This window comes from Narcine bancroftii, chromosome 7 (genome assembly GCF_036971445.1).
Source record: "Narcine bancroftii isolate sNarBan1 chromosome 7, sNarBan1.hap1, whole genome shotgun sequence".
Lineage (NCBI taxonomy): Eukaryota > Metazoa > Chordata > Chondrichthyes > Torpediniformes > Narcinidae > Narcine > Narcine bancroftii.
This window is the reverse complement of record NC_091475.1, coordinates 167823411-167851165: the sequence shown is the minus strand read 5'-3', so window position 1 is coordinate 167851165 and position 27755 is coordinate 167823411. Positions and strand designations below refer to the sequence as shown.

At 39.2% G+C, this 27755-nt stretch overlaps 1 protein-coding gene across 7 annotated transcripts in view; it reads right to left on the bottom strand.

The window, feature by feature from the left end:
• dync2h1 (dynein cytoplasmic 2 heavy chain 1) overlaps positions 1–27755 on the bottom strand; it is a 509574-nt gene that overhangs the window by 94910 nt on the left and 386909 nt on the right. For all 7 annotated transcript variants that reach the window (XR_011342189.1, XM_069891176.1, XM_069891173.1 and 4 more), the window contains 2 exons: positions 21817–21933; positions 16653–16862 (listed from right to left, as the gene is read on the bottom strand). Coding sequence is in view for 6 of the 7 variants with exons in the window: in XM_069891176.1 (XP_069747277.1) it covers positions 16653–16862; positions 21817–21933 (327 nt within the window). In the remaining variant the exon portion in view is untranslated. The remainder of the gene's footprint in view (positions 1–16652; positions 16863–21816; positions 21934–27755) is intronic.

Below are 27755 nucleotides of genomic sequence, written 5' to 3'. Positions count from 1 at the left end.
GTACAATTAAAAAAAATTGCTCCATCCATCACTAAGAATTAAGCCATTTCAAAGCCACGCAAATACAAACTTTTAGTTATGTTTAGAAGTAATGACTGCATAGATGTTAATACAAGATAAACATAATTAAAATAGGTATAAGTAATTCTTTGTCAAATTCAAGACAAAGCAATAAATGTTGTTTTAGATGTAGTATTTAAAGTTTGATAATATGAAATTTTCCACTCAGTGGAAAGGATAAACCACAGCAGTTGCTGAATAAAACTGATGGTTGTTGGCTTACGAGGAGATTAATTAAATAGCTCATTACAACTTTCTTCACTGGTATTAAGTTCCCATATTAAAGCAAAATTGATTCAGAGCTGAGTTGGTGGGAATCGCGTGATACATGTCTCAAATTTTTTTTTTAATTAGACTTGCAGCAATGCAACGGGCCATTTTGGCCCACACTTCCCAATTACACCCAATTGACCTAGAACGCCTGGTATGTTTTCAAGAGTGGGAGGAAACCGGACCCCCTGGGGAAAACCCACACAGACACGGGGAGAACATACAAGGTCCTTACAGACAGCATGGGATTCAAACCCTGGTCCCGATCGCTGGCGCTGTAATAGTGTTGCGCTAACTGCTACGTTAGCTGTGCCAGATTATGATTTTTGGTTTCAACTTGACCAAAGTATAACATTGCTCTTTCATGCATTTTTTGGGCTATGCAATGAAGTGAAAATATTATAACATGATCATATATTAGAGAGACAATTCAAAAATTGAAACTAGAGTTCTTTAAAATAGATTGCAAAGAAAAAGATCAGCACTCAGTTTCAATCAAGTTTCACTGAATTGATACTAGTGCAAACAGGACTTTCACCTTAATAGAGTAATAAAGCCACAAAGAAGAAATGACAGAACTAGTTTTAAGGAATTAGTACATCTAATACTCTCATGCCTTGAGAGTATTAGATGTAGCACAGTAACAGGCCCTTCATTCTCGAGTCCACATTGACCATCAACCATCCAATTACACTAATCCTATATTAATTTTATTTCTCATAAATCCCCCCCCCCCCACAATCCCGCCCTAGCTTTGACCTCTCTCTTACGTGCTATGGAAATTTACTGACCAATTCTCACATCTTTGGGAGGAAACCCGAGAAGTTACAGGGAGAAGGTGCATGTTCCATGCAGACAGCATAGAGACTAGGCTTGAAACTGGGTCTCTGGCGCTGTGAAGCAGTGGCTTTACTTGATCCAACTTGCTATTTGTGCCATTGCCATGATCAATCTTGGTACTTTGCTTTTACCACATTTTCCATGAATTTTAAATCCAAGCTGGCTGGATAGCATGCAAAACTAAGATGTGACTGATCAGTATACATGAATAATAACCTAAAAACTTTACTTCACAACACTCATCCAGATTTTCTGAACTACCTATTCTTCACTTTCTCTGTTCATCCTCTCCTCTTATTCATTCATCCATCCAACTGAATGTAATTTAATGCATTTATCTGCCAACCCTATTCACTTTTACAGTGAAAAATGTATGGGGAAAGAAGAAAAGGGAGAACTACAAATGGTGCAAAGTTTTCAGCTTTAGTGAAGAATACATGATGGAAATGTGGAAGTCATATTTGTGACCTTCCTGATTGGACATACTGGAAACAAATAGCTGGAGGAAAAATGAAAAATGTTTCTGATATACACAACAGATTAATTACATTATTAGGAGAATGAGTAATGTAACTCAGTCAACATTTTTCATTAGTAAAACATGAAAGTCTACTCGTTGAGGTAAAAACACAATGTTGGAGAAACTCAGCAGGTCAAACAATGTACTTTATATAGCAAAGATGTTAACCAATGTTTCTGGCCAAACTCTTCATGAAGATGTGAAAAAATGTAGGTAGGTCCCATTTTTTCCTTCCCACTGATGGGTGACAAAATGAGGCTATTACCAAAACATCAATTAAAATGTAAAAATAAGATGACTGTGACTTCAGCACTCATCCTTGCTTATAACAGGACTTCAAATTAAATGCAATGATGTTGTAGATATGCACAGGTGTGCTGGGACAAACTGGCCCAGCTCGTTACGCGTGGTCTGTGAGACAACCACGGCAAAGATAGTGGTGCACATCCATCTCTTCTGGTCAAGGCCAGAAATTGGCGTGCATGCTTGCAGACATACGCTTGGTCTGATTCTCGGCCTGAAAAGCAAGCGAGTGAGGTTAAATAAACATTCCGTTGTGATACACGAGCTAGTAGCCTGCATCTCCAGTCTGTATAGCCGCTCTCTCACAACTCGCTACAGTGGTGACCCCGACGAGTCTCCATGCTCTGAAGACTCAACAAGTAGGCACTGTAGCATTAAAGCTGCCGACCTTCTGGACTAACCGGCCTGCATTTGGTTCAGCCAAGCAGAGGCCCAGCTCCAGATAAAGTAAATCACTTCTGATTCAACAAAGTATTTCTATGTTGTTAGTTCTCTCGATCAGGAGACCATTGCCCACGTAGACGACCTCATCCAAGCTCCGCCAGAGGAAGGTAAATATATGGCTTTAAAAAAAACCTCATTATCAGCATATCCGTCCTTTCCCAACGTGAGAGGGCCGCTAGACTCCTGCACTTAGCCTGCGGAACAGGACACAATCCGCACTTGTGGACGAAATGCTTAGGATGGAAGAAGCCCTGCCTCGTATATGAGCAAGCCTTCCTGGAACAAATGCCGGAGGACATCAGGCAAGATGTCGATTTCAGTAACCCCCGTAAAGTCGCAGCAAAGGTCGACGTTCTCTAACACACCAAATGCGAGAACCCCCTCCCGCCCGAGATGGTTATGAGTGACTAGGCTGCAGCACGAGTCCATTCAGAAGACAAGCCCCCTGTCGGAGCACTGCACCAGCCGCCCAAGCCAAGGCCCCACAGATCAATATCTGTGTTTTGTGCCTGAGGCACAAAAATGTCAATAACCCTGCTTGTTTCAGGGAAATGAGAGGGCCAGCTGCTGTTAGTGGCCACGACGGCTGGCCAACAGAACAGCCTGCTTCAAGTATGGGACAGCATTTTGGGCCACAGGTTCCTTGTTGATACAGGAGCCAAGATAAGGATCATTCCACCAACTTCACTGGAAATGTGCTCAAGACCACACGGCCAACAACTCGATCATCTGGACATTTGGCTGGAAGGGCATATTCCTGTGTTTCGGGGAGACAGACTTTCAGTGGCAGTGGACAAACCCCAGATTTCCTTCGGGTGCACTTTTTACTGGTGGACCTGCATGGTAAATGCCTTGTCCATGCGGAGACCTTTCAGACGGTACCCCTTGGAACATCTGATGAGTCAACCACGCTTCTAGCCACTGTGGAGACCTCAGGCGACCGCTACACCCACCTGCTTGCCGACTACCTGACTATTCTGCGCCCGTAGTTCATCTCCGCACATCCACGGCATGGCGTCCAACACCACATCATGACCATCAGACCTCCCCCATCCACTCGTGAGCCCGCCAGCTGTTACCGGACAAACTCAGACTGGCCAAGGAGGAGTTCACTCACATGGAGGAGCTGGGCATCGTCCGTAGGTCCAACAGCCTGTGGGCTTCATCCTGCCACATGGTGCCTAAAGCCAACGGCAGTTGGTGACCCTGTAGTGACTACCATCGTTTGAACGAGGCTACGGTTCCGTACCGCTACCCAGTGCCTCACATTCAGGACTTCACGCCAAACCTTCATGATGCCCACCTGTTCTCCAAAGTGGACTTGATCCATGGGTATCATCAGATTCCAGTCCACCCGGATGACACCCAGAAGACGGCCATCATCACTCCATTTGGCCTTTTTGAGTTCCTGAGGATGCCTTTTGGCCTGAAGAATGCCGCACAGATGTTTCAGAGGTCAATGGAACTGTTAGGACTTGACCTACTGTTTCTTTTCATTTACCTTGACGACATCCTGGTGGTAAACAGCACGCAGGAGGAACATGTGGCGCAGCTACGACAACTATACGCTCTACTGGCACTTTTCGGTCTCACAAAGTGTGAGTTCATCTGCGAGAAGATTGATTTCTTGGGCCACTGCATCACAAAAGTTGGTGCAGCCCCACTCCCAGACAAGGTAGAGGCCATCTGCTAGTTCCCAAGGCCACCCACTCTCAAGCGTTTGTAGGGATGGTGAACTTTTACAAAAGATTCATCCCTGTGGCAGCCGCTATTATGCACTCCCTCTTCAACCTGATGACTGCCTCCACCAGAGACAGATGTGGTGGTCACTTTCACAAGTACCAAGGAGGCCCTGGCAAGTTCGACTATGCTAGTGCACCCTCAGATGGACACACTCACAGTCGACGCATCCAGCACCACTGTGGGCACAGTCCTCAAGCAGTTAGTGGATGATACGTGGAGGCCACTCGCATTTTTCAGCAGCCATCTACGCCCACCAGAACATATGTACAGCATCTTTGACAGAGAGCTGCTCGCCCTCTATCTTGCGGTTTGCCATTTTCACTATTTGCTGGAAGGCTGACCCTTCATGGTTTACACTGGCCACAAGCCGCTAACTTTCAACTTCCTCAAGGTTTTGGATCCCACCGTCAGCAGCACTTGTTGTACATTTTGGAGTTTACTACCTCCATTCGCCATCTCTCTGGAAAACTCAACATAGCCGCAGATGCCCTCTCCAAGCCATCAGAATGCACCCTTTCACATGGTGTTGCCTTCTACAAGCTGGCCCAGGCCCAACAATCCAACCTGGACACAGAATGTTTCTGCACAGCCATCATGGGCTTACAACTGCAGGACCTACCCTTGGATGATGGTACCATCCTGTGTGACATTTCAACAGGAAGCCCCCGACCAGTGGTACCAGCTAAGTGGCAGAAAACGGTCTTTGACCTCGTACATGGTTTTTGCACCCCTCCATCCATACAATGGTTCAGATGATTTCTGGCAGGTTCATCTGGCATGGCCTTTGCAAAAAGGTCACAGAGTGGGCCAGATGGCGAAGGTGCAGATGCATATACAAGCGCCTATCCAGCTGATCGAGCCCGTCTAATGCCAATTCAAACATGTCCACATGAACATCGTGGGCCCCCTGCCTGACTCGAGGGGATACTGCTACCTGCTCACCAAGGTGAACAGATTCACCCGGAGAACAGAGGCGACCCCATCCCTCCTCCTTGATATAGCCGCTGATATGTGTGCCAGGGCTTTCTTGTCCACCTGGATCTCCCGTTTCGGCATCCCAGCCCACATTACCACCGACCAAGGTATGCAGTTCACATCCACCTTATGGGGTGAACTTTCCAAACTCCTGGGGACCCAGCTACACCACACAACTTCCTATTACCCCCAGTCCAATGGCCTGGTGGAGCATATCCACCGACACCTGAAATCAGCCCTCATGGCACGACTCAAGGGTCTGAACTGGAGAGATGAGCTCCAATGGGTCCTCCTGGGTATCTGTACGGCCCTCGTTGACCACCAGGTTGCTTTATGGGGAGCCCCTCACTGTCCAAGGTCAGTTTCAACCCCGGCCCGACCCAGGGAGCCTCCTAGAGTGCTTAAGGGACAAGCTGGGGTCCCTGGCACCGCCTCCACCCTCATGACACTGCTAGCCTCCTTCTCATGTTCCCCATGACCTAACGAATTGTGCTTATGTCTTTGTATGTAGGGGTAGTCACAGAGCACCTTTGCAGCATCCCTACAAGGGACTCTACAGAGTGCTCCACAGAACGGGTTCCACTTTTGTCTTGGAAATATGGTGCAGAGAGGAGCTTTTCACTGTGGGCTGCCTGAAGCCCACACACTTGGACATATCCCAGCCGGTCAGAGTCTAGCAGCCAACACACGGAGGTAGGCGCCGAAGCAGCAACACCTGCCATCAGTGCAGCAGGACACTACTGGTGCCGGTTCTGGGGGGGGGGGGGGCGAGGGTGGGGGTAGATTGGGTGGTGACGCACAAATGTGCCGGGATGAACCGGCCCCGCTCATTACTCGCAGTCAGCAGGGCAGCCACGACAAAGATGGTGGCGCACATCCATCTCTTCTGGCCCAGGCTGGAAGATGGCGTGTGCGCTTGCATCAGCGTGACACAAGCAGTGGCACGTACGTGCGGTCTGACTCTCGGCCTGAAAAGCAAGCGCGCGAGTTTTAAAGAAACATTCCGTTGTGATACCCGAGCTAGCAGCCTTCGTCTCCAGTCTGTATAGCTGCTCTCTCACAATTAGCTACAACATCTCCTCAAGTAAGTCCACAAACAACAAAGTGACTAATGATCTCTTTAAATAGCATGTAAAGTACATTCTGGTAAGACCCAATTTCCTGAGTTTGACCACAGTTGGTGTTAATTCTCTATCTATGTATGAAGTTCAGAGAGGTGCCACTAATAGGGCATTGCACATGGATTGACATCACCCTATGTGCACCCTGTGCTTTCTCAACAATCATATTGTCTGTACAGAAGAACAGAATTAGAAGGCTTATTAAGTAGTGACAAAATGCTAATCATCCTTGATGATTAAATTTACACTTTAAATCAATTTTTAGCATGCTCAATAGTGTTGTAAATAGATTTCTTGGCCTTCATGTCTTAGCAGGGTGCATTGTCAAAGTCAGCCAACCTCTGAACAACCAGACTGCTTTGGATCCAACTAAAACCCCAGAAAACAGAAGAAAAACAAACATCCATTTGACAGGTACATTTCAATCCTGAATCTTTGAAACTCGCCTTTTACCCAGCTTTTATCAAGGCTTTTGGCCTGTATGTAATGAAAAATGAATTAGTAAAATTTAATAACCTAAAATGTCATCATTGAATTTCCATACTTGGTTGAGATCAAACATTCTGTTGATACATCTTCATGATTTTCCCATGAATTACTTCTCATGTTCCTTGACTGAATGAGCTCCGATCACAACATGTGGTTAGTGATCCAAACAGGAACCAATAAATGTATGCAAGTGATGAGGGTAGTTTGAATTAGGCAGTTTCATGGCAGCAGATAATAAGGCCCAGTTTTTCTATCATCTACTCCATTGGGCTTACAGTAATTGACATTTAATGGGGTGATGGTTGATGGGAACATCACATCAGCCAAAAGAATATTTAACAGCAATTACTAATTTCAAACATATTATAATCATCATTAAATCATAGACATAGTTTAATAAGCGGAATGATACTAATTCAATGTGGATTCTCATTAAAGAAAAAATATCATCTTTGATTATTTTTATCTCAAATAAATTATTTTGACTGTGACTCCAGATTTTTCCATTGGAGCTCACAAAACATTACAATAAATATAATATTTTATTATTAAAAATGTTACCCAATAGCTTACAATCAACTAATATTATTGAAATCTTACCCAGAGAAAATATTTACAAACCTTATGGATTGTACATCTAACTACTAGTTAATTATGTCTGTTCACATGTTAAAATTAGTTTGATTATTGTGTAAATGAATTTCCTAACTATTAACATAACATAACATAACAATTACAGCACGGAAACAGGCCATTAGGCCCTTCTAGTCCGCACCGAACCAAACACCCCTTTCTAGTCCCACCTCCCTGCACAATGCCCATAACCCTCCATCTTCTTCTCATCCATATACCTGTCCAACCTTTTCTTAAATAATACAATTATAGAATAATAATATAAAAGAATTCTTTGGCTAACTATGAAACAGTTCTACAAATGCTTAATGTATTAATCAATTGATGTGCAGCATGTTCCCCCACAAGCCCTGGAACACACTCATCATCTTCTTTATTGATAGTTCCCTCACACATCTGGAAGTGAAAGGACAATTTAGAGTCATAGAGTCACGTAGCACAGAAACAGACTTTCAGCCCATTGAGCTTGCACTGACATCAATTACCCATTCATATTAATCCTAAATTAATCCTATTTCTTTGACTAATACAGTTGACCAAGTTTGAACAAATGAACAAATTCAGCTCATTCTCAAGCACCAAAGTTCTTAAATTTGTATAATTGAGATGGTGTTCCCTTGTTTCATCCAGAGGGATCAATTTTTCCATCATAAATTATAATTAGGGAAAGTGGAATGTTTCTCAATCTGAAAAATTGAAAGGCACATTAGATAGGAAAGGGACAAAAAAAAGCAAAAGATCCCTAATGGTGTAAGTTTGAAACAAAAATAATAACCATTCTTTTTTGTACAACACAAAAGTCTGCTGATGCCATGATTGAAGTAAAAACACAATCCTGAAGAAGCTTGGCAGGTCAAACAGCATACTTTAAATTGCAAAGATAAAGATACATAACTGATGATTCAGGCTTGAGCCCTTCATTTTTAATTAATGTTATGTAGAAGTGCTGGCATTGACAACAGATTGGACAGAGACACAGAAATAGTTCCAGAGAGTAACTAATTTCAGTAGACCTCACTGAAAGCAGGGTGAAGGACATGTAATCAAGATAGCTGTGGAATTTAATGGATTTCTGGTCTGACAGCACCAGTCACCCAATTAGTGCTTAGTATCTCCTGTAGGCAGAGGAGGCCATATCGTCATTTGTGTAAATCACATTATATTTGGCCCGCAAGATCATTTCAAAAATGTATTAGAGGTGGCCCGCTGGCCGCCACGCCAGTATAGCGCATGCACAGTAATACAACAAATCCCAGAATGCATTGGCGTCAGCCTGCTAATCGCCCCCACCTCCTCTGTTTACGTTGCAGGGTCTCACCGTGGACTCTGGTTTTTGGGGCCTGGCCGGTGTCAGAGGAAGCCAAGGCCGCTTCCCAGCGCGCGGAACCAGAGGCCTCGGGCCTGACCTCGCCAGGACCGTTGCCCACTCCCCCTCCCTGCCGCAGGACGATCCGCGACTCACGGTGACGGGGCCGCTGATCTGCCAAGATGCCGCCCTGCAGCGAGAGCTGATGCCCCCGCACTGTCGTTGTCCAACCCGATCGCCCGCAAACCCCGCCCTCCCGCACACAGGCCTGAGTAAGTATTATGAACTTTAATCTCAGGATAAAACGATCTTCCAATAGTTTCATGTCACAGTGATAAATATATTCCTGGTTAAAAATGGTCCTGCACCTGGATAAAAGCTCATTAGGCATAAAACTTGAAAAGTGTGTAAATCAAAGGATATCTGTACCAATGGAAAAAGGGCATGGCAAATAACCCTGCTAGAGTTCATGCCCATAATCAGTCACCCATTTGATTGTTTCAGGAATCATGTTATTCTCCCACATTCTCAATAGCCCTCAGATTTTACTATTCGACAGCACACTAGCAACATTTGACAAATCCTCTATAGAGAAATATTATTTATTGAATATTTTATTTCTTATTTGTTAATGCTTCTGGAAAGAGTTTATCCAAAACTATTATTAAACATTTATTTTAATAAGAAAAAGTTTAACATTACATATGTTGAAAGAAGAGAAAACATGCAGATGTTGTTGAAAATTTTCAATAAATATTTAGTTTGGCCCTCGACTTAGTCCAAGTTTTTAATTTTGGCCCTCCGTGAATTTGAGTTTGACACCCCTGGTGTAAATGGTGCGCTAATTTAAAAGAATTACATCACAGCTCCATCTGGAACAAGTCTTTGGCAAATATTTCTAGTTTTTGCAGTACATCACTTCTACATAACAGAAACAAATATTTATGCTATTAAAGATAAAACTCTGCAGACACTGTGATTGTAGTGCAATACACAGAAGTGCTGAAGAAACCCACCAGGTCACACAGTATCTAGAGGAAGCAAAGTGTAACCAACATTTCAGGCCTGAAGCCTTCAAGGTATGAGCAAAATAAAGGGTGGAAGATAAAAAGAGAATACAGCTGAGAAGTGGTAGGGAGAGGAGGTAACTCTCTGAATGAAGAAAGGGAGTGGAGAGCAGCTAATTCTCATCCTTTTCTCCCACCTCCCCCCTCCCCCCCACCCCCCCCCCCCCCCCCCCCCCACAAGGGCACTGCTCAAAGTTTATCTTTTCTTTGTAAAGCAGTCAAGTTTTGGATTCTTCCATACTTCTCTCCTACTTACAACATTAAAAAAATGTATTTGAAGAGAAAACAAAGTTTTTACTTAAATGTGTTGTGCCACCCCCCCTCCCCCCCACCATTGAAATGGCTGAATTAGAGGAAAGGAGACAAATGGATAGGGAAAAAGATAGAGAGATGGGGGAGGGCCTAACGGAAACTGAGAAGTTGATGTAATGCCATCTGGTTGGAAAGTCCCATATGGTGGTGTTCCTCCAATTTGTGGGTAGTCTGTATTTATTTACTGTCTTTACTGCAGAAAAATTCCCATACCACATTAGGAAATAATAAGACCAGATAATCAACAGCCTAATGAAAGAGATTGGGTTTAATAAGTATTATAAAAAGAAGAAATTAAGAGATGATAGGATTAAAACAAAAGGAATGCTGCTGGATATAGGCTTATAACGGCCTGTAAAAGGAGCCAATGGTGTTTTATTTAAAATCTTGTGACCATGGGATCTGGGCCCAATTTGTGGTGCCTGTGTTCAGTAGCAGCAACAAGGGGGTTGCAGACTCCAGGAGAGCAGCGGACTACTGCAAGGTTCCAGTAATGGGGAGAACGCATCTCTCCCTCCCCCATTGAGAAGAAGAAACAGAGGAGACCCCCGAAGGATGGTGACGAAGGTGGTGGCAGACCAGCAAGGGGCTCTGCGGCTAAAGCACACACACACATAGGCAGTGAGTTATTGCCAACTTGTGGATGAGGAATCCCCTAAGGCTGTGACCTGCTGGAGATTGGCTCATGAGAACCAGGATTTAAGAGGGTGCTGATGGGGAAGAAAGGATCCCATAGGGCCCTGGGTGTTGAATGCTTCCTCATTGTGTCAGAGGATTGGATATGAGCTCGAGTTTTTTTTTAACTTAACTGGAGTCTTTTGCGGATGCAGAGGCTGCAGGAACACTGGAAGTGCATCCACAGACATTCAATGATTTTGAGGGGACTCTCTTTTGTTTCTCTTTCTTTGCTAACGGCAAATGTTTGTCTGCAGGCAATTTCATGCAATATTACATTTCTGCTTTATTACATGACAATAAATAGAATCTGATCTGTATCGATCTGAATTGAAGAATTATAAAGCATAGACTTTTGGCAGTTGAAAGTATGGCCAGTAAATAAAGAACAATTAAATTGGAATTGATGAAGGAGCACACAGATATTGGAGGGCTGGAGAGTAGGGTGAGGTTGAAGAAACATGGAGTGACAAAATCAAGGAAAGATCTGAAAACAATGTTCCCCAATGTAAGCCAGTAAGAAAGGAGTGATGACTAAGTTGAGAAGGGCCCAGTTGAGAGTTAGGACAGGTGCAACTGGTTTCTTATTGACCTCAGGTTCATGGAATATTAAATAAGGAAGGCTAACCAGGAGTTAAATGGAAGAGTCAAACTGAGAAATATAAGGTTGGATAAATGGCATATGGAAATTCAAAATTGTGTACCAATGGAAAAAGTTACTCATAATTAAAGGAATCAACCCGAGAATTTTTATATAATTTGGAAACCATATATGGATTTCATAGGAAGAGTCCATTCATATCGTCCATAACACCCACTCCTCCCAATTAATAAATTAATAAGTACAGGATAGAATAATATGTTAGGAATATATGAATAGTGATGTTAGGAATATATGAATAGTGAATGATAAATAAATTTAGGTGTTTTTCTTTTGTCTCTCTTTTGGGGAGGGGAGGGAGGGGGCATAAAAAGAAAAAAATGATAATTTTGTATCTTTTTATTACATTGTATTGTGATGTATGTATGTATTGACACAAATTAAAAAAATATTCAAATAAAAACTGAGAAGTAACAATTACATTAATCAGTAACATATGATCTCAGATGTGAAGAATTAGATGATATTATAGAGATTGAAATGAGTTGTACCAAAACATGCACAATTACATGGTATAAAACTCATCAGAGAGTCAAATACAATTCAAAACTGCAAAAGAGCAGCTGTCTTGGAAGAGGCATGAATGTAGTTTTCAGTCAGAAAAGAGGGAGAAATCTAACAAGACCGGAATAGGGCATTACCTGAAAAGACTGGCAAGGTCACAGTTTTTTTTTAAACTTTATTTAAGATTTTATAACATGAATAACATATAGGATTACATTAAAAAAAATTAAGAATAAAATAATAAAATTACAATACAGTATCAGTAATCTAAATAAACTATACCCTCCCAATAATTATTACACATTAATAACCCAACTCAAATTAGTCCAACCCCCCCTTTCCCCCAAAAATAAAGAGTGAAGAATTAATAGTTAATAATATATGTGAGAAAAAAACCCACTTACAAAAAAAACAAAAACATAACCGATTAAAATACTAACAAAAAGAAAAGTAATTAATACTAAGATATCAGAATTAAAAAACATATTTAAATCAAACTTAAATGCATATATTTAACAAATGGATTTAAGATGAAACATATATTTAACTCAAACTTAATATAAAAAATTAGTAAAGTTAGTAACAGTATCTTCAAAAATTCGTAAACAATAATCAATTCTTAAAAAAAGTAGCATGAAAAAAAGATGAAAAAAAAACTTTCTCTATAGAGATAAACCTTCACCAAATATCAACTAACTTCACATCTATCATCATATTAGTCACATAAACCACCATCTTAAAACAAAATTCAAACCTCATTAAGCATTGTACAATTCAATTTTAGTACTCTTCCACCATTTTTCCCTTTTACTCTTGAATAGTTATCCAGTAAAAGCTCCAATACCACATTTAAATATCCCCAATCATTATGTTAAAATTCAGATATCCAAATAATAAAAACACATTTACAACAAAATCTATATCTTCAACAAATGGAGCATAAACCACAAACAAAATTCAAGGCTCATTAAGAATTGTACAATTCAATTTATAACTTTCACCATTATTCCCTTCGTTCTATAACTAAAATAGCAAAATAATATACAACAGAATTACCACTCCTTTCACCTTAAAGTTAAAGAAAAAATATAAAAAAAACTTATCCATCCCATTCACATTTAAATTTCAGATATTCCTTATCTACTGAATAAACTTTACAAAAAAACCCTCATCAATTTTTAGTTTTTTAAACAATCAAATACTTTCTTATGCTTTTTTTTATATTTAAACAAAAAAAAACCCCCTTCACTCTTTAATCTAATAATACAAAAAAAAGGAAAAAAAAGCGGGTAAAAATACCCCCTCCCGTCTAAACCGCGCAATGAGGTAACTCCCAAAAAAAAATGGGTGTGAGATATCTCACATGTAGCAGATGACTTTCAGGAAATAGTGCCTATCCAGTTCTCTCCCCCAACTCTCACTTCATCTTAAACTAACATCATCATTATTTAATATCCCTTTTTTTAAAAAAAACATTAGAAAAAAAAAGGACAACTCTTCTTTTAATCAGCTCCAACTGCCGAGTCACCATTACAACCATTCCTTCTTGGAGCACGGCTCTTTTCTTCCATCTCTTGTCTCCTTAGAGATCGCGGCGGACTATGTCTCTGTTGAAACTGAGTAATTGGCAGCTCTTGAGCAAATGCTATAGCTTCCTTTGGAGAATCAAAGAACTTTGGTTGGTAACCATCTTGAAAAACCTTCAAAACAACTGGATATCTAAAGGTGGCCTTGTAACCTTTCTTCCACAACAACTCTTTAGCAGGATTGAATTCCCGTCGTTGGAACATGACTCAAATCCGCATAGAAGAAAACTCGATTATTTTGAATCATCAAGATTCAAAATGTTGTGCATTTCTAATAGCCACTCGTAAAATTATTTCTCTGTCATAATAATTCAAGCAACAAACCAAAACAGGTCTTGGACTTTGACCTGAAATAGGACTTCTACGCAAGGCTCTGTGAGCACGTTCCAGTATTATACCTTCCGGGAAATGTTCTTGACCCAGCACCTGCGGAATCCATTCAGTAAAAAATTTTCTTGGGTCTGGTCCCTCCATACCTTCCGGCAAACCAATAATCTTTATATTGTTCCGTCTGGATTGGTTTTCCAAATATTCAATCTTTTTCACCAAATTTTTATTTTGAGTTTGTAAGTCTTCAACCATTTTGGTCACATCAAAAACTTGATCCCGTATTTCGTCTATATCTTCTTCACACGAATTACATTTATCTCTCACTTCAAGCTTAAAAGCTCCAAACTCAGCCATCTGTTGAGAATGTATTTTCACCAGAGTATTAAACCTAGTACCAAGTTCAGTCATAATCTTGGATAATCCCTGCATTGTATAAGATAATTTAGATTCAAGATTCACAAAAATCTTTTCAATTGGAAGAGATTTTGGCTCAACAGATTCCTGCTTCTTCTGCATAACCAAAGGATCTTCTGTTCCTTCCTTCATTCTGGTTGCCTTCCTTGTAGTATGACTGCGTGTGGAAACCCCATCCACAGCCTCTCCAGCAATAACTGGAGGACGCTGGCCGGGGTTTTCCCCAGTCCATAATGTATTAAATTCTCCCAGTTATCAAGTTGTATAGGTTCTTGTATCTCAAGAGATGCAGTTTGCAGCGCCACCTCTACAGTTGACAAATGCCTTTGAGTAACTCTTTGTTCTAAAGGCTGTTTGGCGCCCTCTTTAGGGGGCTCTACCGATGTAACATAGAGCTCTACATCCGAACACTGTACCTCACTCCTGGGATCCATTTCACGCTGAGTCCCGGTGTCTTTCCTGTAGGTAGGCTCCAAAACTTGAACTTTTGGAAAATGTAGTTTTTTGATGATCTGTTGTCATTTTTTTTTGCTCTTTTCCACCAACTGTACCATCATAAGTTAAATTAACAGCACTGAAATTATCTAAACTTTTAAAGAATTCTAACGGGCATTTCTAGACAAAACAATAAGATAGAGTCAGGAGAGGACTGGAAGGCACGTCTGATCCTTACGCCATCTTGCCACGCCCCCTTGGCAAGGTCACAGTTGATACTCATTTTTATTGTGATGCCTGTTAACTGAAGGAAATAATTAGAATAACTATCAATCAATGAAGATCAACTAGGCAGAGGAGGGAATGCTGGTTGGGGACAGTAAGTCAGTAAAGACTGATGAAAGAGTATGTCTGTAAGGAAATCAAAACCCTGAATAAATTGTTCTAGTACTGTAATTTAAAATCTTTCAATATATAGTTCAAACTCTGGAGCTGTGACATTGAAAGCTCAAAGGCACAAAAGAATTGTAAATATATCAGAATTCAATTACAAATTGTTTTCCTCAGAAAATGCAATTCCAGCAGTAAGAATAATATCAAATTGCACTGACTGTATGCTTACATCTGCTTTTCATATTCACTGTTAATGTGCTAAAGCAGATGAGATAAAATTCCACTTTGGATTAAATCCCTCTTCTGGTGCAAGATGCAAGAAAGATTCCGCTGTACTGTTCCTCTGTTGTACTTGCTGAGCCTCGTCTACTTGATTAAGCCCTTTGACCCAAGTAAATAGTCACATTTTTAATAAAACATGGTTCCTCTGGGTTATGGTCTATTATTATTTTTGCTTCTCTGTCTATTGCATTAAATCTTTTGATTGATCATTCCAATTTCCTTGCGAATGTTTACCCAGATAATAGTGGATTATCATTCTCCAGCCAACTTCAAAATACAATGTACCATGACAAGAAAGTCCATACAAATAAGCAATTTACTGTTAAGCAACGAATGATGGAGGAAATTACAGAATCAGTGTCTGTAGGTAATAGTGGATTATCATTCTCCAGCCAACTTCAAAATACAATGTACCCTGACAAGAAAGACCATACAAATAAGCAATTTACTGTTAAGCAACGAATGATGGAGGAAATTACAGAATCAGTGTCTGTAAATTCTATATGGTAAGCTATTTGATGGGTGCAGCAGAAGGTACACCTGCTAATGCTGTAGAATTTCTGCCAATTTTAGGGTAAGATCTCATTCAAATAATTATTTTAAATGCCTTGAGATTGGAAATTAGATTGCAGCCTCCAAAATACCAATTCTTGTCCTTGCAACATAATCCTAAATATCTGATATGATCCTAAATATTATCACCTAGAATTGAGGATATTATCATTTCCTCCTAATATGCTGGTTAATACTGCATCAATGAAATTAACAAAAGGAAAATTGATGTCTGTCTCATTGGATTCAAAGCAAGCAGGAGTTCATTGGTGTTGCGGGCACCCATACACAAACGATGATTGGCACATATTAGTTATTAAATAATACAAAGCAGCAACAGGCCCTTTATCCCCCACCAAATCAGCACATTTACCCCAATCTGGAACAATTTTATTTTCTCCACAGTCTCCTAATCTCCAGAGATTCTATCATTCACCCACATACTTGAGCAATATATAGTGGTCATATTACCTACCAATTACATGTTTTTGGTATGTGGGAGAACACCCATGAGTCATAGGGAGAACATGCAAACTCCATATAGTCAGCAGCGGAGAGGCATGACTGAACCCGGGTCATTTGAACTGTGAGGCAGCAATCCTACAAGCTATACCACTATGCTGCGTTATAGGATATTACTTTATTGGGTCCTAAAACTTCAGAAGTAATGCTACTCACAAATATCTAAAGCACAACATATATAAAATCTGTAATGTATCATAATTTTCAGAAGGTACCTCTTGATTCATTAGTGCAGTGGCCAACTTCTGCACTGAGGATGTCAGTAGAGTTGCTCCTCTTATAACTTTGCTCATTGCTGCCAGAGACTGATGAACACTTTGCACCAACCGTATGGCATTGTACTGTTCCAAAGCTATGAATGACTGGATAGGAGAACCCTGTTTCTCACTTGGAGGAGCTACCTTTTGGTGAATTAGCTGAGAGCCCTAAAATGAAAATGGCAGATGTTAAAAAGGCAAATTAATTGTAAAAAGTTCAAAAATGATATTCTTGCTCTTAGCATTTTATAAAAGATTTGTAATATTTCCTGTTCAATGTATTTTTAAAATATTAAATAGGAATAGATTCAATTCAATTTCATGAAGGAGAATTATATTAGGAAGCGCACATGAACCAGTGTTTCACCTTATGTTTCCTACCTAGAAAGATCATTAAAATCAGACCATGAGAATCAAAGAAAGCATATTCGATTTCAACTCGACTATCCCCACAACATTTCAGAATGATTTTTTTTATTCTTTGCACTGGAGGTCAATAGATTTTAGAATATATAAGCCTGGAAGCTTCATCCTGTAACACAATAATTTTTTTTACACCTAATAACATTTTTTAAAGAAAATCAATCATGTAAATAAATAGTGAAAAAATATTTCATAGTCATATCCACCAGAGTAGCAAGATATTGTCTTGAGAAATGAGATACACATTCCACAGATGGGCTGTAAAATTCAAATTCAACTTTCATGGTCTCTGGCCTGGACAGATAATATAACAAATCCTTGTCTAAACTCTGAGAGTTTAAGATTTTTAAGTAAAATATTAATAAAAGCACTGAAATCAAGGCACTTCTTATTCTTTAAAATTGTATATTTTTTCCACACTGTGGCTATTGGTTGTAAATGAAAAGTAAAGAAGTCAGAAATTTGAAAGTAAAAGAAAAAAAATCATCAGGCAGCAATTGTGGAGTGAGGAACAGAGTAAATGCTCCAGCAGATGAGCAGGGGCTCAATTTTTGTAAGATTACTCCTACCACCCTTGGGTCTTTATATTGTCTATAATCTTGTACCAGAATTCTCTCATCTACTTCCAATGTTCTAGGTGAGGTCTATGGTGATGCTGTATTTTGCAATCAGAGACCCAGATCTGGATGAACTGTGGACAGCCTGGTCCGCAGGTTGCTGACAAACATTAGTTCCCTGGGGTCCATTTTGAGGTAGAATGCGGCGTGTTACTGTGTTCCAATAGGAATCTGTAATTTTGTGTGTCCAGGAGGCATTTAGAAGTTTCATTGTTTTCATTGCTTTTTTTGAATGTACAAAACGTTCTGCCTCCCCATTAGTACTTGGGTGATAGGGTGTGGACAAAATATGTCTGATATTGTTGTCACGCATAAATTTTTTAAAATGTTCTGATGTAAATTGAGGCCCATTGTCCATAACTAATTCATGAGGGAAAGATAGTTCATAGACAGTCAATCGTGGGATCTGCTTTGGTATTTCTCAGCTGTGAAACTACTGGTCATTTGGAGTGCGCGTCCACAGCTATTAGGAAAGACTCACCCATGAATGGTGCAGTGAAGTCTACATGAATCCGATGCCAGGGTTTGGATGGCCATTTCCATGGGTTAGCTTCATTTTGCAGCATTTTGCATTCTCTTACTGTTGTTTCAATGTTTCTGTCTATGGAGGGCCACCAGACATGCATCCAGGCCAGTGTCTTCATTCATACTAATCCTGGATGGTTGTGGTGTAGTTCTGATAACATACTAGTTTGCCATTTGGCTGGAATAATTGTATGGATATCCCATAGTAAACGTCCTTCATCGACTGATAGTTCATGGCAGCATGTGTGGTAAGGTTTTAGATCTTCTGGAATGACTTCATATTTGGGCCACCCATTAAAGGTGAAGTATCGGATCTTGCTTAATGTTGCCTCTTTTCAGGTTTCCTTTGCGATCATCTGGGCTGTAATGGGCAGTTTTGAAGTTGTTCTTGGTTGATGATGACTGTTGCCTCTACCGTCCATTTAATAATTTCTTCTCGTTGTTCTGTCTCGGGTAGCGGCATGCGTGATAAGGCATCTGCATGGCTCTTGAGTGTTCCTGGTCTATGTTTTATATCATAGTTATACACCACTAGTAGCACGGGCCATCTTTGAATTTTGGCCACAGCTAATACCTTTGTGTGGCCCCAGGATTAAACTAAGAGGCTTGTTGTCTGTGATCAGGGTGAATTTTTTTCCCCATAAAGATATTGGTGGAATATTTTTACACCAAAAATTATTGCCAATCCTTCTTTTTATAGTTGAGCATAATTGTGTTCGCTTGTAGTTAATGTTCACAAAGCATATGCTACTGGTTGCTCACCTTTTTCTGTGATTTGGGATAGTACCATTCCTAGTCCCACTGGTGAAGCATCCACGACCAGTGTAACTTCTTTACTAGGGTCGAGGTGGATCAGCACCTTATTTGTTGATGTTAGTATTTCCTTTAGTTGATCGACTGCTTTTAGTTTCTGTGTTCCAATACCATGTTTGATCTTTCTGGAGTCATTGGTTCAGTGGGCTGCATAGTGTAGAGATATTACGGATATGTTTTCAGTAGTGATTAACAGGTCCTAGGTAGGACTGTAATTCCAATTTGTTGGTTGGGTATGGGGCCTTGCAAATGGCTTCTGTTCCTGCTGGATTCATTCGCACCCCCTTATTGTCAATTGTAAACCCAAGATATGTTACTGAGGTGCGCATGAAGACACATTTGTCCTTTCGTAATCTATACTAGCCTGTTGTAGTCTGGTTAAAACCTTGAAAAGGTTTTGTAAGTGTTCACTGTCATTTTGGCCTGTGATGATGACATCATCTAAGTAACCCCCAACTGAGAATCCATGTAGTAATTTGTCTATTGTTGCTTGAAAAGTCACAGGTGTTGCTGAAATTCCGTAAGGCCCGTGTGTAGGTGAATAGTCCCAGATGGGGATTGATTGTTACATATTCCCTTGATTTTTTTTTTTGTCCAATTCTATCTGTTGATATGCTTGTGACAAATCTAGTTTTGTGAATTTTTTGCCCTCTGTTTAGTGCTTGGAACAATTCTTCTGCCTTGGGCATGGGGAGTTCGGGTATTTTGATTGATGGACTGATGGTGATTTTGTAATCACCACAAATGCGAATTTCACCGTTTGCTTTTTGTATGGGTACGATGGGCACTGTCCAATCGCAGTATTTTATTGGTTCTAATATGCCTTCATGTTTTAGTCTGTTTAATTCAGCCTCAATTTTTCCTTTCATAGCAAATGGGACTGTTCTGGCTTGAACACCTTTGATTTTCCTCAATTTTTGTTGGAAAACCACTGCATGGTTGTTGAGGATTTGGTTGAGTTCTGGTTGGGAGGTGTCCGTGTGGTTTACATTGAGTATTGGACTAATTTCCAGCTAGTCTAGGGGAATGTATTGTAACCAGTTTCTTCCAAAGAGTGCTGGTTCCTGGGTATCTACGATGTAGAGAGTGTTGTTGGTTGCTGTTGTTTGTATTGTACTTGGACTGTACATTTTCCAAACACTTTGATTCTGTCTCCTGTATCAGATCTTAGTTATTTCAATTGTTTTTACCAGGAGGCATAGTAGCAAGCGTTCCTTAACATGTAACAGCATTAGGGATACCTCTGCACTTGTGTCTAACTCCATCTTCAGGGAGTGTCCGTTTTGAGCTGTGCATAATTCGTTCAAGGTCTAAAGGAGGTTAAATGTTTTGCTGCCTACTATACTGAGGAAGAGGGCACATTTGTGGTTTACTGGACCTTCCACAATATTGTGGGCTACGCAAAGGTGGTTAAACCGTTCTATATAGTTATCCCAACTTTCTTCTACTTTATTGAATTCCCCGAACTTTCCCTCTGCCATCTTGGCGCACTTTCACCTTGATCTTTTGGCAGAAATTCGTTTGGGATTGTTAGATAGTCGTTTAATATCTTTCTTCTGTTGTTTTCTTTCTCACGGTTGGTGGGCGTCATGATGTCCAGCAGAGGACGGGCTTATACCCAACACACACAGTATAGAAACAGGACCTTCAGTTCACCATGTTCATGCTAGTCGTCACTTCCCCTCTACACTAATCCTATTTAACAGCCCTTAATGCTTAGCCTTCCATGTCTTGACAATTCAAATACTTGCACAAATATTTCATAAGTACTTCATAAATACTTGCTTCATTAACCCATTTAGAAAGTGTAACCCAGTTTTAGACATCCTCTGGGAGAAAATAATTCCCCTAAACTTCCTCCCTCTCATTCTGAACCTACATCTTTTTTTGCACCTCTGATGGGGAAAAAGTCTCAACTATCTACTTTTTATACGCTCTTCATTATTTTGAATATCCCAGTCAAACTCTTTCTTGGTCTCCTCTGCTTCATGGAAAACAAATTCATCCTTTCAAGTCTCTCTTGTAACCACCCTCCACCTATGCATTCTATCACCACATTAATTTTGGATTCAATTTATTAACTTGTCTTGGATCCTATGGGCTCTAACCTTGTGGATCAATCACTTAGTGCATCTCTTCTACATCCTGACCAGTCCAATCACTTCCTTCCAATAGTGTGGGTTTAGAACTGTACTATTACCTCCCTGGTGTTGTATTCTTGGCATATCTAAGAATAACTGGTATTCGATATAGCTTCTTCATCACTTTACCTAAATATGCTGTCACCTTTAGGGATTTATGGATTTGTACACCAAAGTCCCACTGTTCCTCAGTACTCCTAAGGGGCCTACCATTCAAACTTATTAGTCCTCCCATAGTACATCATCTCACACTCATCAGGATTAAATGCCATTTGGCATTGATCTGCCCATTTTACCATCTGATCAATATCTTCAGTATCTTAATGCTACTCCAGATCCCCTGACAATCCTGCCTTGATTCCCAAGCATTCCAACCTTTTGCACCAGTCAAATACTTTACTGAATTTCATGTAGATTTACTTGAGAATCTTTTGAATCTACTGTAACTTTATTCATTTTTAGTCATTTACATAATTTATCTGTGGTCTGTTGATTGCAGATAATAAATCCCAGAGAAATATTCAATTATTTCATAAAATATTTATTTTCAGTTTCATGCACTAAATGGGGACACAAATGATTTTTATTTTGACAGCACCTTACCTGGTTAAGTTTTTTCCAGAGATTAAGAATAGGAGACAACTCGTTGGACCAAATTTCTCTATCAAATTTGCACCCAGCTGTTATCGACCTGCTTAGAATCCGCAACTGGGAGATGACCTGAGAAGCAGAAATTGGTGACCAGGAATAATCAAACATGAGTAGATATATCTGCTGACATTACAGTGAAAAACAGATACATATTATGTGTCTCGTTTCACACAATGTGATGGAGTTAAATATATTTATAATGATCAATATGTGAGATCTCTGTTGTAGTTTTGACACAATTCAACCAGAATAATCTCAAATTGTGCCAGGACCTTTTGGTGAAACATCATGTCTCTGACGTCCATGGAGTCTTCTGTAGCCTCGTGGAAACATTAGCCTAAACATTACTGCCTGCATCTGAATGAAACAATGATCTAAATACAAGAAATCAGAAACCAATATCACAATTTAGTTAGTTAGCATCAGAAAGCCTCCAAATTAACTGTTTAGTACGCTGCAAAAGTCCATTGTTAATTTAGCTAGTCATCCAACTATCAACATTGGTCTTGACAAGCTATTGCCAAATAGCTTCTCCAATAATTGTAAGGCTTGGGATTTCTGATAGTTCATTAATTCATGATTTTTATCTGGATACGGATTATGCATTACCACATTCTGGATATCCAATCATGGAATGCATTGGATGTCAGAAACTGCCAAGTCTGTCTTGTCCATCTTCAACATGATCAACATTGGATCTAGGGGTGTTCACTGGATGCATTGGCCCTTCATTTTATGACCGCCATTGCTGGTGTATCTTGTGAAATTCCATTTACTTTAGGTACCAACACTTTCTGCTTACTTTTCTATATTTGAAATTAATGCTAAACAATCGGCAGTGATTCTCATGTTTTAAGTAAATTATTCTTTAAACTTTTGATTATCTCAGATCTGCTACAAAATTGTTCTCATGATCACTAGCTGCATCAGAAGATTAATATGTGAGCAGCGTGTTAGATCAAGAACCAAAACATCGAAATCACTATCTCCACCAGAAGGTTAGTATACTGTATGAATCTAACCCAATGATAAATTTAAGGATATTAAATGACCCTCTGGGTGCTTACTTATAATTGTTCCCAGTCCTGCATGATTTTGATTTTAAAATACCTATACCTCATGTTCACAATGCTCCATCATTTTTCAGGTTCTACAATTGCAGCTTTCCCCAGTCCTACAAACCTTCAACAAATCTAGGTTCCACTAATTCTAATGTATTATGATTTCCTTCATCTCCCATTTTCAGCTGTACTATCAGATGTCTGAACCCTGAGCTCTGTCCTGTCTCCCTTCACGATGAACCTTAGGGCAAACCTCTGATTTACTGACAATATTTGTTAAGGATTCTAGAATGTTTTATTTTGATTAAAACATTCCATAAAAGCAAATTATTTTGATTGTTGATAAGAAAACTTGCACTTAATTGAGTAAGAAATCACAAGGCAATTAAATTAAAATGAAGACATTATGTATGAGGTGTCCACTGTAGCTCCATAATGGTTCATTTGCTTGTTTGAGGTTGTGTTGAAACTTCATTTCCAAGACCTGAGCAAGTAAGCTTAATCAACATACCAATGCTATTTTCAGATGAAATGTCTGACATCTCAACTGGACTTTGGTTGTGAAAAGCAATTGGACCCAAATGACTAAACACTCCCTGAAATCTCTTGCAACAAATGGCTGCAAACAACCAGACAATTGAAGGAGGATGAAGTTGCCCACATATCCTTTGCACTTTCTTCCTGACCAGCAGAGACCTGGAGGTGATTTATGGTCATGACAAATGAGAAATTGCTACTCCACTATTTTTCACACCTAATACAGTTTCCTCAACTTTTCTATTTTGCCCTATAGACAGCAACTATTTACCAGCAATTTCTCTTCCTGCTCCCCATTCATATTAAAAGCTTACTTTTTATTATTAAGATACTGAAAAGGTCAATAATCAAAAAAGGAAAGGCCAGTCTCCCTGAAAGTTCAGTGCTAATAATTGTGATCATATAGTAACCTGAAGATCAAACAATAGAACCATGCACCATCAAGGCAATAAATTACCGAACTGACCTTCAATCAGGAATGCACAGGAACTAGATCAGAGGGTATGTAAAATGCTGTGTAAATTCGTCTGCACTGATTATAACACAAGAATGAATGACTCCATGCTCCAAATATCCTCAATATCTTGCTGCAGTTTCCAATTTGCAATTATTGTCTTCTATGGGATTTTATCAGCATCAAGGATGATTTGCTACCATTTCAGTTTGAAGGGTTTTGAAATGACTTGGTGAAGGCAATTTAGAAACATTCTCACTCCATCTATGTTTCCAATTTGTGGGCAGGTGGTTAATTCCTGTGATGGTGTGCTCTTTCTGCCATTTATGCAAGGACCTTCTGTCCTCCCGATGAAGGACCTTGAGATGTTGTAATTTTGAAGGAGCTTTGAGCACATCCTTGAATCTTTTCAAGGATCCCCCTAATGATCTCTTCTTGTGGCTAATCTTGGAATGGACATTCAAGGGTTATGGAATTAGGTCACCAACAATGTGGCCTGAGTGAGTCTAAATTTGTGCCTCTGTGCTGGGAATGCTGGTTTGCTGAAGTTTATGGAAACAGCATTGCTTGTAGTATTCGTGTGCTTTGAGGTACCTGCTGCTGACTGTTCTGGTATCCTTGCATTTCTCTCATTCCTCAACCTGAATCCCCTTTAGAGTGAATCTACATCACAAACTAAACATTGAATTTATATCACTTGCAATAACTAATTTGCTACAAAAGTTGTATAATTTTGGCAACTTAGTTTAATTCCTATTTGCTACAAATTCCATTGCACTCTCTGTTGCAAATTTCAACAATTTAGATGCAACTGATCAGGTGCTGTGCTATTTTGGAACTAGAAATATGTGGCACACTGAAAAATTTTGTAAACCTTCTCAGCGTCTTCGTGTGGTGGGAAATTCATACTTTCATTTTCAATGGGATCTTTTGTTCTCCCGTTTGCCTTGACTCCTCTGCTCTAACCACAATCCCCAGGGTAAAATGACCCAAATGCTGATAATTCACTAAATTTGACTACATCGCGACATTCAAGCTTAAAGAACTAAATACAACATGATTTTATGCACTCAATTTCCCCCAAAACTGTACTTTTTAAAAGGTCAGCATTCAAATACATTCTTTATGACCTCAACTCATCCTTGCACGCATAGAGATCATGACTGTAGTCGCTCTGCTTCCAAGCCACAAGATCATTCTGGGCAGCAGCTACTAATATCTGTCACATTTTGGAAATTGATGCTCTCTGCCCAAACTCAAGAAAAGTCTTTCTTTTAAATATTTTATTTTTGGTTTTTTTCCACAAATATACTCTCCAATATTAAAAAAAATTTTTTTATAAACTTTATCTTCACAAAAGAAAACAAACCAAAACAACTCCTCGCCCATCCCCTTCAGAATATAAATTCACCGTCAGGGCTCACATTTATGTTGACCATCAAAAATTCTATATGGGAAATCATTTGTATTTTTACTGCAGCAGCTATTACTATCCTTTCATTTATTGTTGTTATAATTACAATTGGGCCCCGATATGATCCAAATATGGCTGCCATATCTTGATAAACTTGTCATATTTGTTCTTTAAGTTGTATGTAGTTTTTTTTCCATAGATATGTAACTATTCATCTCTGCAGTCCATCATGCTATATGCAGAGGGAAGTCAGATTTCCAAGTAATTGCAATACATTTCTTAGCCACTACCAAGGCTATTTTTAAAAATAAATTTTTTAATTTAGTTAATTTATTGCTTATTTCAATAAAGTTGCCAAAAAGATAAAGCTCTGGGTCATCCGTGAAGGCCACCCCTTTTCAGTAATATCCTGCCAGAAAGGTCTCACCATCACACATGACCACGTAGCATATAAAAAGTTCCTGTTTCTGTCCTTCACCTAAAACACATTTCTGATATTTCAGATCTTGAGTTATGCAACTTCTGAGGTGTGAGATATAATTGGTTTAGAAAATTATATTGCACTAATCCATACCTTGTATTTATAATTGATGCCATGCTATTCAAACATCAATCAGTCCAACATCTTAATGCAACACCTAGATCCAACTTCCATCTCTCTCTCGATCTCTGAAATCTGGTTTCGCACTTCCATTCTGGACAGCATAGTACATCTGGGTTATAAATTTAGGTGTATTCCCCAGCCAAATTGTTCATTCCATTTCACTAATTTCAAGTGGGGCCAAGTTCTCTTAGGAACAATCTTAGCTGGGGAAAACAAAAGGAAGACCCAATAGCTACTCCTTATTTATTTCTTAATTGTTCAAAAGACAAGAGATCCCTCCATATATTCTTATTTCTTCTTTGGCTTGGCTTCGTGGACGAAGATTTATGGAGGGGTAATGTCCACGTCAGCTGCAGGCTTGTTTGTGGCTGACAAGTCCGATGCGGGACAGGCAGACATGGTTGCAGCGGTTGCAAGGGAAAATTGGTTGGTTGGGGTTGGGTTTTTCCTCCTTTGTCTTTTGTCAGTGAAATGGGCTCTGCGGTCTTCTTCAAAGGAGGTTGCTGCCATATAACAATCATCAATATATATCTTATTCCTTTATCATACCATGAATTCCAATATTTTGTTACTCAGATTCATAGACAATTACACATTTTACATAATGGTGTTCTTAATTATATACCTGCTTTTTTTTCCCCCATACACTCATTTAATTCATCCCGTATTCTAATCATAAGTAATATAGGGTTATCCATTTTTTGTTATTAACTTAACATTCCACTTATAAATAAAGTCCTTTGCAGTTTCTTGTTCCATTAAATTCGAACCCATTCATATTCCAGAAGGGACACCGTCTTCAAAAAAAAAGATAAAAATCTTGCTTGTGCTAATAGATAATATTTAATAAAGTCCAGAAGTCTAAGTCCCATGTTAGCTTTTCCAATTAAATTCCCAGCACTTTGTTATTCCATAAGAATTGCCTTATGTAATTATTCAATAATTTAAAGAAATATTTAGGTAGTGCAATAGACCACAGTTGAAAAAGATACTGTAATCTTGGCATCACCTTCATTTTAATATAATTTATTCTTCCCACTAGAGTAATCGACAGGTCTTTCAAGTTCTGTAAATCTTTCTCAAACTTTTCTCAAAAAAAGAGTGTAATTAAATTTATATAAGTTCTATATATTATTATGTAATTATTCCTAAATATTTGATTCCATCTATCTTCCATTTAAATATGCTACCTTTTAATATCTTTCATAATCAAAATTCCTCAATGGCATTATCTCACTCTTGTCCATATTTATTTTATAACCTGATACTCTTCCATATTTTCCTAATATTGTTTGCAATTTTATCAAGAACTCAGCTGGATCAGACATATATAATAGCACATCATAAATTAATTTTATATTCTTCCTGTCCAATTTTGAAGCCTTTAATATCCAGATTTCTCCTTATAATCCCTGCCAGTGGATCAATAGCTATAATTTTTTTTTAAAGTGCCAGAGACAGAGGACACCCTTCTCTACTTGATCTACTCAAGGGAAAAATTGCTGACATCTGATTATTAGTTATAATTTTGGCTTGTAATTTATATTGAAGAGTTCTTATCCAGTTTATAAATTTTCTGCCTATACCAAATTTTCAAATGTTTTAAATAAGAAAGACCATTCTAATCAATTGAATGCTTTTTCTGCATCTAGAGAGATGGTTATACTTGAATTCAACTTTGATTTTGTCATATGTATTATATTAAATAGTCTGCTAAGACGGTTTGAAGAGTGTCTTCCTTTTACAAATCCCACCTGATCTGTATGTATTAATTTTGGTAGATATTGTCCCAGTCTATTAGCTAGTGTCTTTGCCAATATT